General features: G+C 33.5%; 1 protein-coding gene across 1 annotated transcript; it reads left to right on the top strand.

Moving 5' to 3' along the window:
* The first annotated feature begins 2193 nt into the window (after positions 1-2193).
* Positions 2194-7438, top strand: LOC142614277 (uncharacterized). Its single transcript, XM_075786864.1, has 9 exons — positions 2194-2412; positions 2504-2691; positions 3538-3719; positions 3835-4119; positions 4200-4258; positions 4363-4399; positions 4513-4584; positions 5733-6054; positions 6567-7438. Exons 1-9 carry the CDS (start codon positions 2295-2297, stop codon positions 6936-6938), a joined length of 1635 nt encoding a protein of 544 aa, XP_075642979.1. The 5' UTR covers positions 2194-2294; the 3' UTR covers positions 6939-7438.
* The last annotated feature ends 7959 nt before the right edge of the window (positions 7439-15397 follow it).

The raw sequence follows: 15397 nt of genomic DNA, 5'->3' as shown, positions 1-15397 counted from the left end.
TTGCTGGTGAAGCTATATTGCGGATTTTGCAATCATAATGCCGCGTTATGACTTATGAGAGCTTTGCTTTTTAGATGGTCCATTGCTTAATATCCTCCCCTTAGTTACACCTACATTGACTTCTTTTGTTTTTATATTTTTTTGAGATAGTTTTTAATTTATTATGTTTGCTTCTAATAATTGATATTTATCATCAAACCAAGACATCAATTTGTGATTGATGTAGGAAGAGATCGAACTCCTTACTTACATTGACCTAATCAGCTTTTATATGTAAGACTATGAGACAATAAAGTAGAGTTAAATTCAAATTTTTAGGTAGTGTTTACATGTAAAGTGGTTACCATACCAAATTTGATTGGCAGATCAAGCAAAGGGACACTCCAAATTTTGGAAACTTTTATAGCATGTCTTAAAGTTAAAGTTGGGTTATAAGGAAGGTGTCATCTTCTCTTTGAAGCTGCAGCATATTAAAGAGACTTTCTTTTTGGGCTGGCTGATTAAGCCAAGAGAGACTTAGAACCACTTAATCTGATTGTTATGTCTTGTGAAAAGAACTCATGATTCAGACATTTGGTTAATCATAATTTAGCTTTAAAGAAAACATGGTCACAATTATTTCTCAAATCCTTAGATCATTTATATCGATTTAGACAAAAATTTTGGCAAATTGGAAATAAAATGTGACTTTTTTTTTTTTTTTACTGTTTTACTTGAATCATTTTGAATAATCCCACTATCTACTTCTCTATCTATTCTATAAAAATATTATTTTTTACTATTTTATTAATCACTAATATTTCTCGCCTATCTCTTCCTTAACCGTGGGTTCTAATTAGCTCAACTGATAAAGTCTTTGATAGTTGAATAAGAGATCTAAGGTTCAGTCCCCACCTACACCAAAAATTGATTGGTGTCTTGATCTGGTGATAAAGAGTTATCATCAGGAGCGGACGCCATAGTTTGAAACTTTTTTTTTTTTTTTTTTAAACTCTCTTCCTTAACCAAAATCCCACACAAATCACAGCAAAATATGGTTTAAAAAAAAAACTCACATAAATTACTGCTTTTACAATACATTTCGTTTCTTTGTCCACCTCTAGCTTTGATTAGGCCCTGCATTACTCGAACCAGCTCAAATTATATCAGCATTTGTCTATAACACTTTTGAGAGATAATTACAACATTCTGCTAACCCCGCAGCTCGAACCCTTTCCCCTTTAGATCCCCAAACACTTTGTGCATGAAGATGTGTCAATTCAGTTACAAAGGCCTTTGGCTTGTCTACAAAACTTGATTTTGCATTAATCACCAATATTCAAGTAGAAGTAGAATATTAAGACTGATATAATTGTCTATAAATATATAAATAGTATATTAAGTAAAGTGATAAAAGTGAAGTAATTTTTTTTTGTTGGGTCAAAAGTAATGAGGTATCAGCTAATGCTCTCATAGACCTTTGGACTTAAAGGAAATAGGGTTTTTTTTTTTTTTTACAAACTTAACAAATGAGATTGGGTGAAGTCATAACTCCTTTCTCATTTGCGCTCTTTTGAACCTATAGTTTACATTATTTTTTAAAGAAAAAAATATAAATTACCACCATCTGGATTATAGCACAAGGACATAAAATTTATTGACATAATTTTATTATTCTTATTATTATTTTTAATAAGATAGAAAACTCGTGTTGAAAATCATGAGCAACATTTTCATATTTCTTAGCCCCTTATTATTCTTATTATAGAATTTTAACATATGACGTCTATTTTGTGATAATTAATTTTCATCAGTAACCCAAAACAAAAACTAATTTTTGGTATAAACAAGATTCAAACTTAAGGATAAAAAAAAATTATCAATTGAATTAATTAAAACACGCATTTTTTACCCTTTTTTTTGGAAAGTTTACCAAATATAAACGCTACAACCTATTTATCATGGATTTCACAAAACAACATATTCACACATTTTTTTTGAGTCACACCATTTATGACAAAACTTTTCCAAAAGAATAATAAAATAAAAAAAAATCAAGGAATATCTTTTTTTTTCTTGAGCAAAAAAGGGGTTTAAGGAATATCTTCACCTTCACAAAAGCGCAAAAGGGTGTTTTCGTCAAAAACCCACAATCAAACACGGACCCAAAACCGTAAACTTCTTGTGCCAAGCCAAAAGATCTCAGATAAATACACACACACACTCACTTATATACTCTCTCTCTCTCTCTCTCTCTCTCTCTGTGCAAATACTTTGCCTGTGGAAACGTTAATCGAGAGACAATCCAAGCCATAATGTCATGTTTTAGATCAAACCCATCAGTTTTTCTTCTCTCTTTCTCTCTCTTCTTTATCTTTTCCATATCTTCATCCTTTGGAAACTCTCAACTCCATCACACTCTGCACATTCCAGGTAATAATTTTGCTTCAGTACTGTTTGTTTTGTTGCAAGAAACATGTTTTCTGAATATATGTCTTTGTGTGTGTGTGTGTGTGTGTTATAGATGCATTTGTTGAGAGAGAATATGGTGGGGTGGTCATATGGAACACAAGGAGGTCAGTTGCAGAGGAGAGCAGTACAGGAAACTCGTCTTTGATATTGGCAGAGAAGAGGACGTACAGGAAGGACCCTCTTGATAACTTTAACCGCTACACTGGTGGTTGGAATATCAGCAATGAACATTACTGGGCTGTGAGTTTTTTTCTTAAACATTTATTAATTTTATTTTTCTCTTTCTGGGTTTTGTTTTTCTTGTCTTAATTCCTTGAATGGTTGAATTAATTTCATCTGGGTTTTGCTTTGTTTGCCTTTTTTTTGTTAGAAATGTGAACATTTAAATTCTGTAATCTATAATGGATTTGTATGATGTATCTCATCTGGGTTGTGAATTGCTAGTCACTACAGTGCAATTTGATTTCCAATAGTCCTGTTTTGTTGTAAAAAGTTTCGAAAGTTTGTAGTTTTAGAATCCATAATAGTCTATTATTATTATTATTATTTGCCTCCGAGGCAAACTGCTTAGCCCGGGTGAAAAGCCCTTGGATTACCCGGTAACTGGTTCTGGCGGGTGAGGTCAGTTGCCCGTAGGAGTTTGATTGATTAACAGTGAGGATTGTTGTACAGTATGAGAAGTGCAACTAATCTAGTGAAGTTCTCTTATGTCATAAAAAAAAAAAAGTCTATTATTCCATCTGGTAAAAAAAAAAAAAAGTTTTTGAAAAAAATCAAATTTTATTCTTTGTATGAGAGGCACGTCCTCCTTGGAATCAAAGAGCAGACTGCATCTTTGTCATCTTCTATTATGGAAGCTAAGATTTTGTCTTGTAAGCCACCCTGCCTATATGTTGATTTCTTCGTCTAACTTTTATTATAGAGTATTACGCTGAAAAAATAGTACTGGTTTATATTACTTGGGATTTGCTTCTACTTCGTTGCTTGTTTGGTTTTCTTATCCTATTGGTCATTATTTTATCAAATAAAATCTTTTGAGCGACTGACTTCTTTGATTTTAACTCTAATTATAATTTTTAAATGCAGTCTGTAGGTTTTACCGCAGCTCCATTCTTTGCCATTGCTGCTGTTTGGTTTTTGGTTTTTGGGATAAGCTTGTTCTTCATCTGTTGCTGCTATTGCTGTTGTCCAAGAGAGCCTTATGGATATTCTCGAATTGCCTATGCTCTCTCCCTTATTTTTCTCATCCTGTTCACCCTTGCAGCAATGTATTTCTCTTGATTTCTCTCTACAAAGTACATACACGTATGATTTATGCTCCATTATCTGATTGTTTGAATTAGTAATCTCTGACTTCCTCAATGTTTTGTCTTACAATTTCAGTGCTGGATGCGTTGTTCTGTACACTGGTCAGGGGAAGTTCCACGGCAGCACAACCAACACACTCAATTATGTTGTAAATCAGGCAGATACCATTGCTGACAACCTCAGTAATGTGTCCGATTATCTTTCTGCAGCTAAGAAGGTTGGTGTGGATTCTATATTTCTGCCATCAGATGTCCTGAAGAACATTGACAATATTGAAACAAAGATCAACTCTTCTGCTAGCACTCTTTCTAAGACTACTTCTGACAATTCAAAGAATATACAAGATGTCCTGAATAGTGTGTAAGTCTAAGCTCTTACAACTTTATGTTTCTGGTGCTCTAAATGCTTTTGGATAACATTTATTTTGATCCACTCAACAGGAGACTGGCTCTTGTTATTGTTGCAGCTGTTATGCTTTTCTTGGCATTTCTTGGATTTTGTAAGTCTTCTGTCTTCTTGGAGTAGAGGCAAACTATTTTTAAGATATGACTTGTTATAATCATATCTTATTATTTATGTTATTTTTTTGGCTATTTGTTGCAGTATTTTCCGTTCTTGGGATGCAACCCGTGGTATACTTGTAAGGGATATATACATTAACCTTTTTCTGTTTATATTCACTTACTATTTTGGAAGCAGATCTGTTTTGGTTGTCTTATTTTGTCATTGAACACTTGCATGTAATGACTGCAGCTTGGTGATGATTGGGTGGTTTCTTGTTGCTGGCACATTCATTTTATGTGGCGTATTTCTCCTCCTCCACAAGTAAGTCCTGATGGCTTAGTATTTTTATTTATTTATTGTCTATGTTGCACTTTTCTTTTCACCGAAACATTCAAAATGTAAATTTTAGCCTTTGCCTCTAGCAAGTAAAGCTTGGTGTTCTTCATAATCATATTTTCTGATCCACTTACTGTCTTTAATATGTTGTTCAACTGTTTCTGGTTTCTAAGAACCAACTTTGGGACAAATGTTTTCTTGATTGGTTACCATGGGCAGAATAGTGAGTTGTTCAATACCACTTATTCTATGGCAAGCAAACAAATATCATTTTGCAAATTTGGGGGGAAAAATGAACAAAGAACAAAAAAAATGTTCTACAATTTGTTTTGTGAGGTATAAACCTATGCTGGTGTATAATGTAAAAGTTTCTTAAACATCATCATCCTACTTCTCAATGAATTTTTGTTTTTAAAATCTGAGGAACTCTTCACGAAGTTAGTAGCTGAATATTATGAAGTGCATTAATGATTGGTGCATCATTTAGGAAGGGCACTGACCCTGAAATTCTTGCTCAATTCTCAATTAATGAACATAAAAGCTTATCTTTAAAGAAGTTTATAGAACACAGACCAGAAAAGGCCATCCTCATATCTCTGCTTTCAAAGATAACATAATAATAGAAAAGGTCAATAGTTGCTTTAACCTGAAATTTCTGTCTCAATTGTTTTTGTGGACCATGGATTACTCTTGAAATTCAGATAATCATGCTTAGATCCAGCTGTTGTGAATTCTGTTATCATTTGTTGTTGACTTGTAATATTGAATGTCTGTTGTGTAGTATATATTATAAGACTACTTTCTGTTGCATTACAATATTATTCATTGACCCAGGAGAAAGATTTATACATTCATCCCAAAATTCAGTGTCCACATGAATGCTATCTTTCTTCATCTTTTTTTTTTAAGGAAGCTATCCCTGTTCTATTTAATTCATCAGTTTGTCTTCAAAGATCAATTAGACACAGCTTCAATGATTATAAGATGAATTGGTTATATGGTTTATTTTTTATTATTTTTTTATTTTAGTAAAATTGGTTATATGGTATTGTTTACTATATTACATAATTCATCGGTTTGTTTCTGCTGCTTGTGTAATCTCTGGGTCTGACTTCTTTTCATAAATGCATCAGTGTGGTTGCAGATACATGTGTTGCAATGGATGAATGGGTCCAGCATCCGACTGCACGTACAGCTTTAGATGATATACTCCCATGCGTGGACAATGCAACTGCCCAAGAAACCCTAATACAATCCCACAACGTCACCAACCAGCTTGTTGTTGTGGTTAACACCATGATCACCACTGTTGCTAATGCTAATGTCACTCCCGGACTTCCCATATATTACAACCAATCTGGCCCATTGATGCCTGTTCTTTGCAATCCTTTTTATTCTAATCTGACGAATAGGCAATGTGCAACTGGTGAGGTGGAATTGGAAAAAGCTCCAGAGGTAATACCACTAACTCTAATTATTGGAATTTTAGTTTGGAAGTGCATAAGTATTCATGTGAAGGATTTTGGTTAGTTTTGGTCACCATGGAAAGCCTGGCTTAAACAAATTCTGTACCATGTCCTACTTTTAGTAAAAGTCATCATTTTTGGTAATTTACCTCTAGTATCTAATGGTCCCATTTTAGTGTATCCCATAGTTTTTGGCAACTCGTTTTCCAATTAAATGATAGTAATATATAAATATCCAGTATAATTGTTAAGTTCCAAAATTGGCAACTTTTTTTTGGCTCGTGAAACCTTTAATAGGTATATGATCATATGTTTTCTAGAGTTTGATTCAAAGAGATTGAAGTACTTATATATAGGGGCTGATCAATAAGTTTGTGGGAATATCTTTCTCAAAATGTTCCTTTGCTTCTCTCACGTGTCCAAAACTTGCCTCCTTGTCCTTCACACATATTGGTGTTTGGTGAATGTAGAATTAATCATTCCAACCTTTGTTTCAAGCAGGTGTGGAATAGTTATGTTTGTCAAGTTTCAGCATCTGGTATTTGTACCACAACTGGCCGGTTGACCCCCACCTACTACAAGCAGATGGTGGCTGCTGTAAATGTTAGCTATGGTTTGTATAATTATACTCCATTCCTGGTTAATCTGGAAGACTGCACATTTGTGCGGGACACGTTCACAGAGATTGATAGAGACCATTGTCCTGGACTGCGAAAATATAGCCAATGGATCTATGTTGGGTTAGTATTGGTATCTGCAGCTGTAATGTTCTCATTGATCTTCTGGGTTATTTATGCAAGAGAGCGACGTCATCGTGTATATACTAAGTCCAGGGATAGTAGATCCATGGACTATGGAGGCAAGGCTACATAGAGTTCTTCTAATCTTAATTATCCTTGTTAGGTGAAGAAGTTCTTATGTATATTGGAGCCGTATAAAACATCTGTACATTATGGTAGTGATCCGTAGTTTGATGATTATGTGAGTGTAGGTATTTGTATTGATATTTGGTAGCCGCAGCCTTCAAGGATATATGGTATATTTTGGCTCACTTATGAGCTACATGACGCTTTAAACTCAAGGAAATTTTTACTTTGAAGTTTCAAGCTAGAAAATGTTCACATAGAACAGATAATGTTTGCATTTTGGTTGCAAGTCTTGTAAGCTTGAACCAATGGTGGGTGCAAGAGTCTTGAGCAACAGCGTGTTCAGAAGCCAGGTGAGGAAATAATCCCTCCCAATTACAGGCGGTAATACTGTGTATGACCCTTTTCCGAGTATTAACTGGCGTGTCATTTTGCAATATTTATGAAACCGAAGTATACATTGTTCTGTATATGGGCTTTAAAATACCATATTTTTGTTTGAAGTCTCTTGGGAAGCTCTTTGATTACCATAATTAACCATTGCCAGCATCTTTTTTATTTATTTTTATTTAATTCGATAGTTGGGTTTGTGGAATTTGAAACTTAAGGAGGCTGTTTGGTTTTTAAAAATTGTGTATTCACTTTTCATTTTCACATTTCAGTATTTAAACCCAGAATCTAAATAAAGAAAAAAAAGGACCTATTTTCACATTTGAGTTTGTTTTGAAACCTGATTTAAATATATAATTTGATTATGAAATACACCCTTTAACTGTTCGGCTATTGTTCTCTATATTAATAGGAAAATCACAAAAAGAAAGGCCCACTAAAACCCCCCACTGAAAATCCACTTGCTTAACAGAAAACTCACATACCCAAGATCCATTGATCTTCCCTTTGAAATCCACTGCCGAAGAACCCATGACTCATGGGTATGGATCTTGGGTTCCCTTTGCCATGAGGAAAGCCGAATAACCCAAAGAAACTCACTAAAATTCTACCCATAACCCAAACAAAAACATACATCAAGAACACATAGCCATTGGAGAGAGAGAGAGAGAGAGAGAGTTGGATGGAAGGAGGGAGACAAGAGACTGAGAGAGCAAGGGAGACAAGAACCCAATAGAGTTAAGAGTAGATGGTGAGAATGGAAAAAATATCTATTTTCTTTAATGAAGTTAGTCCCACCAGAAAGAGCAATTGGCTCTCTTTAATTCTCGTTAAAGTTCAGTGAGTAGGTCCTAGTAAGTTTTCACCAAATAATAAAAATGTCATTTTTTCGTTTTTAGTGACTTTGAAGACGTCCAAAATTCGTTTTCATTTTTAGTATTTAAATCCACTTTTTAGGACATTCAAAATGAAAACTTAGTACAAATTTGTAAACCAAGCCTCTTTATTTTTTTGCAAGGGGCCTAGAAAAAACTAAAAATAAATACATATAAAACTGCACTTTTTTCCTAACCAAACAATCTCTAGATGTTTCTATTGAAAACACCATAAGGTGATTGCTATACAAGGTCCTTGGCAACCTTTGCTTAAGTAATCAAAACTGTAGGAGTTGTAGATCATTTCATTTGTTCTTTTTCTTGAATTTATGTTGTATGCTAAAATCACAAGATAAACCTCATTCTTGCAATCTCCTTTTTCCTATAGTACTGTACAATACTACAATTAATGCTCTCCTCTTGATGGTGCCCACCATCATTTGGGTGAAGGGTAATGGAAGTCACCCGAAAAGCCTGGCTCAGCAGCCAGTGCTTCTAGATTGCTTAAGTTGCTCACTTGGGTATATGTATGTTCTAGTCTCTGCAGTTTTTAGTGGTCAACTATGAATCTTTCAACTTTCATTCAATGGACACGTTGAATTTCAGTTCTTAAAAAATTATGCACAGGAGAAACATTTTTCAACTCACTATAACGTGTGCCCTGTGGGCTACGAGGCTGTGAGTCTGTGACTGGTCCTTAAATGGGAAGCCAAGAATTGATGTTGATCCATTCAGCATATACTATATGTCATATCATGGTATGTCTTCATTGACGAGCGAGTTTTTTTTTTTTTTTTGATGTGAGACGAGCGAGTTTTTATTCCTTCAAAGGCTCCTTTTATTTATTTATTTTGATAATTCGATAGTCATAAGTTATAATAGGGCTGGAAAATTTGAACTTTAAGATATGTTCGTGAAAAACTTGAAAACACAAAAAAAATGTTAAACTACAAGGATTTTTTATATTTAGGTAATCGGAATTCAGGACTTATATGAATGTGTGTTTGGTAAGCTTAAATTCATTAATTTATTTGTTTTGGATAAAAACAAATTTTATGTAAAGAAAAGTGATGAAACTTTAAAAAGAAATAGATAAATAAGCTAGGCAAGTGCATGATCCTTTGGAGATTTAAAATTCAAAAAGAAAAATATTTTATATAAAAATAGTTTTTTTTTTCTTTGGAGTAGAAACAAAAAGTGGATTTTATTTATTCAAAATCACATTATATAATGGAAAAAAAATGACATTTTTCTAACTAAATAATACCTGTTTGGCCTGTCTCAATATCTTTTTATTAGATGTTAATTTTGAAAAATCTACCATTGAATAACATATTCTCTTTATATGCTCTATGCTTGCAAAATTTTCAGACAATCAAAGATCAATAGTGTGGAGTGCAAGAATTCAAATGAGGTAATTGTGCCACGTGTCATACCCATGGCCGAGAGGGGCCATTATCATACCGAGGAGGTCACACTCTCGGACAGCAAGGCCACGTGAATAGCACGTCACCAGGGGAGGTCATGCTGTAGGGAAAGAGCTTCGGGGAAGGAGTTAGCACTGACATGACTGAAGGAATGGTGGCTGCCACCACATTTAATGCATTCCATCAAACCTCCTAGTTGCATTTATGTGGAGAAGGCCCATGAACAGTGTTGTCTTGGCTAGCGCAACTCACAAAGAGTTTGGGAAAGTGTTTGATAGGACAGACACTCAAATAGTGGCCTAGATGATCAACAAATGGAGGGCCAAGATCATCTAAAGGGAGCTATATAATGAAAGAGACCCTCCAAGGATAGGGGGAGAGAAATCGGTAAAGAAAACACTGTAGTAACAAGAACTGTAATAAGATCTGAGTCAAAGAGAAATATATTCTAGGATCATTCTCCTTGAACTTTGCCGAGGAGGGTTTTCTTTGCTTAAGAACTTGTTTTTCTTACTTTCTTGTCATCTTTTATTCATTGCGTGTGTTTTTAGATCCATTGAAGCCTAACTTTTAAGCTCACTCTCTACAAATTCATTGTATTAGACTTTTTGGGCCTTAATCCATTCATCTTTGGGCTTAAGAACCAAAACTCACCCCTACAAATAGCTATGTTATCAATCAAATATTTAAATTTTAAGTTTTTATAGTTTACAATTATGCATAAAGAATAAGTTTATGGATAGAATAATAATTAACATTCAATTGACAAGAAAATTAACATATATGTTAAAAATATAATGAACATATAATTCAATCCAATAGTTATAATTTTGTATTATATAATCATATTAGTTTTTTAACAGAAGTTATAATCATTGTTACAACCAAGTTATAATCATTGGTCACGAGGGATGGAGGATGCTAGGTTAGCCAAAAGATGGTTATCGGTTTTGTAGCGGCCAAATTGGTCTCTGTTACTATTTTTAACATTATTTTTGTATGCGTGTGTGTGGATTTTCTGCCTCACTTATTTTCAACGCTGTCATTATCGAGTCCCTATGATTATCAGGTGGCGTGCTCTTCTGAGCAGAGTTGGAGCAATCATCATACGCATTTTGAGCGATTAAACCGTAGGTTTGGCACCAAATTCTTAGGTCCTCGAGCAAAGCATCATTCCAGAAATTCCCAGAGCATTCAAGATTGGGGTACTTTACTATACATAGCTGATAGCTCACGCTTAAAGAATTATGAGAAAAATGTATTGGTCCTCACGGAGGGTTGATATTTTATAGCATAGCCAGATTAGACATCTTCCACATGTGAAAAAACAATTTGACGTCAAATATTATTGAAGGTAAAGAATCATAGAATCCTTGACTACTCACAGTCTCTAAAGTCTAGACCACCCAATCAAGGCAAAGAATCCCAAAATCATTGACTAATCACAAGCTCTAGTCGGCTTCAAAAAAAAAAAAAAATCACAAGCTCTAGTCTAGACCACTCAATCATAGGCTCCCACGTTGAATTTCCACCCTTGACCAATACCCACAATATTTGAAGGTGGAAGAAAGTATAATACTACCAATTTAGTCTACATAAATAAATTATCTTATTATGCACTTTGCATAATGTATGTAATTGTTACCATCAATCAACATCAATGAAGTTCAATAATAATAAACAGCCAAACAACTCTGCAACACTCACACACATGTGGTTCTTCTAGTGGAAGACACAATTTAGGATATACAAGCCACAATATGCTAGACCCTAAAAGACAATTGTATATAGCCCATAAACGTGTTTTCGTTTTACACTTTACTCTATGGTTAATATTTTGTCTGTGACGCTAAAAATAGAGCCCATAAACAAGTTTATGTGACACCCTGGTTTCACCAATATGTTTTTGTTTCCAACCAAAATCTAAATGTTGTTAAGCTGTCGCTATCATCCTTGGTGATGAGAAGGTGCAATTTTTTTTGTTTCTTCACCAACGCCGACTTCATTACGTGTCGTCGTCGACATGTTTGTGAGGTTTTACAAGCTTAGAAGATTGAGTGGAAGCCCCATTCATGGACTCTTGCCCCCACACCGACCAACTTACAAGTAGGGGCGCCAAGTATAAACGAAAAGGCCAAAAGACTATAGCAATCAAATTCTGGTACCACTTCTTTTTTATTTATTAATTATTGTTTGAAACAATGGTCTAAAATCATATTGAAAAGATTGATACCATGTTGAGAAAAAAACAAAAAAACAAAGAAGAGAGAAGGAACACAATAGGTTAAATGTGGTTTGGGCATTTGATGGTGTGGCTTCACAATGGAAAGTTCTTGAAGAATACATATTTTACTATGATAAACTTATTTGCCACCGTTACCCTTTGAAGAGTATATAGAATAAAGTAAAATTTATTCCAACGCTTTGATTAATCTTAAGTTTATTTTACTTACACTACAAGATTACTAAAAATAAGATTATAATTATTTTATCTATATTACAAGCATATCCTAGTACAATGAACCGGTCTCAGCAAAAAAAAAAAAAAAAGGGACATTAATTTTGTAGGGATGGAGAGCTCAGATATATTGGGCCGTGCCTGAGGACATCAGATAGCCTAAGGATAGGTAAATGCTAATGAAGGCATACAGGTTAATAAGTCATGGAAGAAGTCTGATCATAAGGAGCTAGAAATGTTGTCTGAGGAGAAGTACCTCCTTAGCTAAACAGAGTAGGGGTCAAAGGTCCGACCCTTCATTAAGAACAAGACAACAGACAATCTTGCTAGCAATGATAAACATCAAATAGGGACAAGACAAAAGAGATTTGGGAAATATCTGAGAAGAAAACTACTACCACCATATTGAATGCTCTGTAACTAACCCACTGACCGCATTAATGTGGAGGTGATACTTGAACAGTTATATTCAGCATTACAGCTACCTTCAAAGACTTTAGGAAGGTGTTGATGGAACAAGTATCAAAGCTAGCAATCTAATCTGCACGTGGAACGCTAAGATGAAGGAAGGAAGAGGAATATAAAGGAGAAAAACCTCATTACAAGGGGATCATCAAAAAATCTAAGAAAAAATCACTGTAAACTCAAGAACTGTAATTTTGTATAAGTTAAAGAGAAATATATAAGAACAAATCATCCTCGGACTTGGCAAAGGAGAACTTTTCTTGCTCAAAACTGTTTGTTTTATTCTTTCTAACAATAACTAACCTATTGATTACTCCACTTAACTCATTGAAAGTTCATCTTTAAGCCCACTCTCTAACTAATTCATTGTTTTGGACTTTTTGGGTCATTGACCCTTCGTTTGGGTTTTAGGTGCAAATCGTGTCCTTACAAATTTTTTAAACATGTTCTAACTAATTATATCACTTTTTTTTTATTAAATTCCTTTATCATTTAATAGCTAATTTTATTGCCTTTCTATTTGATGTTGTACGCTTATATACAAGAACGAAGCCAGAACTTGGAGTTAAGAGGACAGAAATAAACATACAAAAAGAAAAATAATGAAACTTCAAATAAACATTCATTTAGTATTCCCCCTCAAAAAAAAAAAAAAACCCTAAAAAAAAACATTCATTTAGTATTAAAAACCCGTCAACAAAGATGAAGATATATAATCATTATTTTTTAATACATTACAATGCAATCATTTACGAAAATGGAATTTGGCATGTGTTGCTAACGGGTAATGAGAATTGTTGCTAGGTCATGTTGTTTGTTCAAGTAAAATTGCTCTATTGGATTTAACTTTTTTTTTAGCATTACTATTGGTAATTTTTGTTGTTGGGCTAATTTTTTTTTGTCTTGTTAATTTTGTTTTAGATTTTGAATCTATTTTTTTTTTATGGCCACTAAAAAGATCAATGATATTGTTAAGAGGTGACCAAGTGTAATTCTATTGAACCAAATTATTAAAATTAGTACCTATATATATATATATATATATATATATATATATATCTATACACACACACACACACTCACACACTCACACTAGAATTTTTTTAAAAAAAATGGGGGAGGGGGGATTGCCCCCCCTAAACCCCAATGTCCATAATTGGCTAATTCCTTGCTTGTATAGACGGTTTTATTGGGTCAAGGTTTGAGTTGATTGGATTTATTTTAGAACTTCAAATTGGGATTAGAACTTTGATGGGTCGGGTCAACCTGGAATGACCTCTATTTTTTCAAATACCCAAAAAAAAAATAATAATAACATCGTACTTTTTAACATTTTCTTTTCCATATTTCGTTCAATACAAATAAAAAAATCACTAAAAGATAAAAGTTAATTCAATATTTAGTTCTAATATTATACTAGTTTAATAATTGATTTCATAAAAGTAGAAAAGAATATGTGTATACATGTTATACATGAAACATGAAATAAAATTACTTATAAACTAAGTGTGCTTTAGGATTAACTTTTTTGTTGGAAGTTTTTTTTTATTTTTTGAAAGCTGACAAAATTATAGTTATACTAAAAAAATTTTGAGGATTCATATAAGCAAATAAACTAAAAAAATTAAAAACAACTTTTTTAGAATAAAATACAAAATGTTAGGTTTAGAAATAATTATTAAAGAAATCTATAGTGAACTTATGAAAAAACCACTCAATGTTAGTAGTGGATAAGATACTAAAAACATTTATATTTGAGATTTCTTGTCAAGATGATGAGTAATGTTATTAAGATTTTCATCTACAATATAGAAAATTTAATATAGCTATAGCCCCCTATTGAATTTTCAAAAATTGCTCTTTCCTCTTATATTTTTGGTGAGTTTTAATTAACTCAATTGGTAAAATCTTTAATGGTTGAATAAGACATCTGAGATTCAATATCCTCCTACACTAAAAACCGATTAGTCTCTTGGTTTGATAATAAAGAGTTATCATCAAGAGCGGACACTATAGATTGAAATTAAAAAAAAAAAAGATATAAGTTTAAATAGTGGCCCCCTTGATTTTTACTAAAAAGTAAAAACATGTAACAAATTTATTTAGATGCCTAGTGCATCATTTTTTTCTCTAATTACTCTTATACCATAAATAACTCATTAATTCAAAGTGTATTGAACATATTTCATAAAAGTAGAAAAAAGTATATATTATTAGTGCACTATTTCTTTCATCTTTTTTTTTTTTTGAAACCCCTATGAATAGGGAATATTATTAAGCAATGAACTGAAGGTCAAAATTGTAAACATCAATCATGTTTGGAGGAACAGACTCCATCCAAACATCCAAAGGGATAGATATGGCTCTTCTGGCTAATTTGTGAGCCAGACAATTACCTTGCTTCCTAATATGCCGAAAAGAAACAGAACTAAAAAAAGAACAAAGAAACTTAATTTCTTATAAGATATGCCTAAACTCAAATTGAGCCATATTGTCACCATTGATAAAATTAATAATAACTTCCGAGTCACCTTCAACTATCAAGCTGTGAAAACCCAACTCCTTTGCAAACCAAAGAGCTCGGCGCTCTACTAGCACTTCCAACATCTCTACCAAAGCAGGCAGTGGAATCCGTTATGTCAAAGCAGCCATAACCAATCCGTTTTCATTATGGATTTAATACCAAGGCCAGCAGTGTTTTCTTCAGCAAAAAGCGCCCCATCAAAGTTTCCTTTAAGCAGACCTGCCGGTGGAGGATGCCACCTTATAGATCTTGCTGTTTGTGGGATCTTAGTGTGAGTGGGCCGAAGTTGATGGTATTCTTGGAGTGCCTCACGAGCCAAGGAGCTGA

This window comes from Castanea sativa, chromosome 1 (genome assembly GCF_040712315.1).
Source record: "Castanea sativa cultivar Marrone di Chiusa Pesio chromosome 1, ASM4071231v1".
In the NCBI taxonomy this organism is placed as follows: Eukaryota; Viridiplantae; Streptophyta; class Magnoliopsida; order Fagales; family Fagaceae; genus Castanea; species Castanea sativa.
The sequence above is the reverse complement of the archived record's forward strand: the minus strand, read 5'-3'. Positions and strand labels throughout refer to the sequence as shown.

What these genes read in the sequence shown, in the direction of transcription:
- LOC142614277 (XM_075786864.1), top strand. Translation starts at nt 2,295, where the DNA reads ATGTCATGTTTTAGATCAAACCCATCAGTTTTTCTTCTCTCTTTCTCT. An exon ending in ATGCAACCCGTGGTATACTT is followed by an intron (nt 4,400 to 4,512) that starts GTAAGGGATATA and finishes TAATGACTGCAG; the next exon opens with CTTGGTGATGATTGGGTGGT. An exon ending in GTATTTCTCCTCCTCCACAA is followed by an intron (nt 4,585 to 5,732) that starts GTAAGTCCTGAT and finishes TAAATGCATCAG; the next exon opens with TGTGGTTGCAGATACATGTG.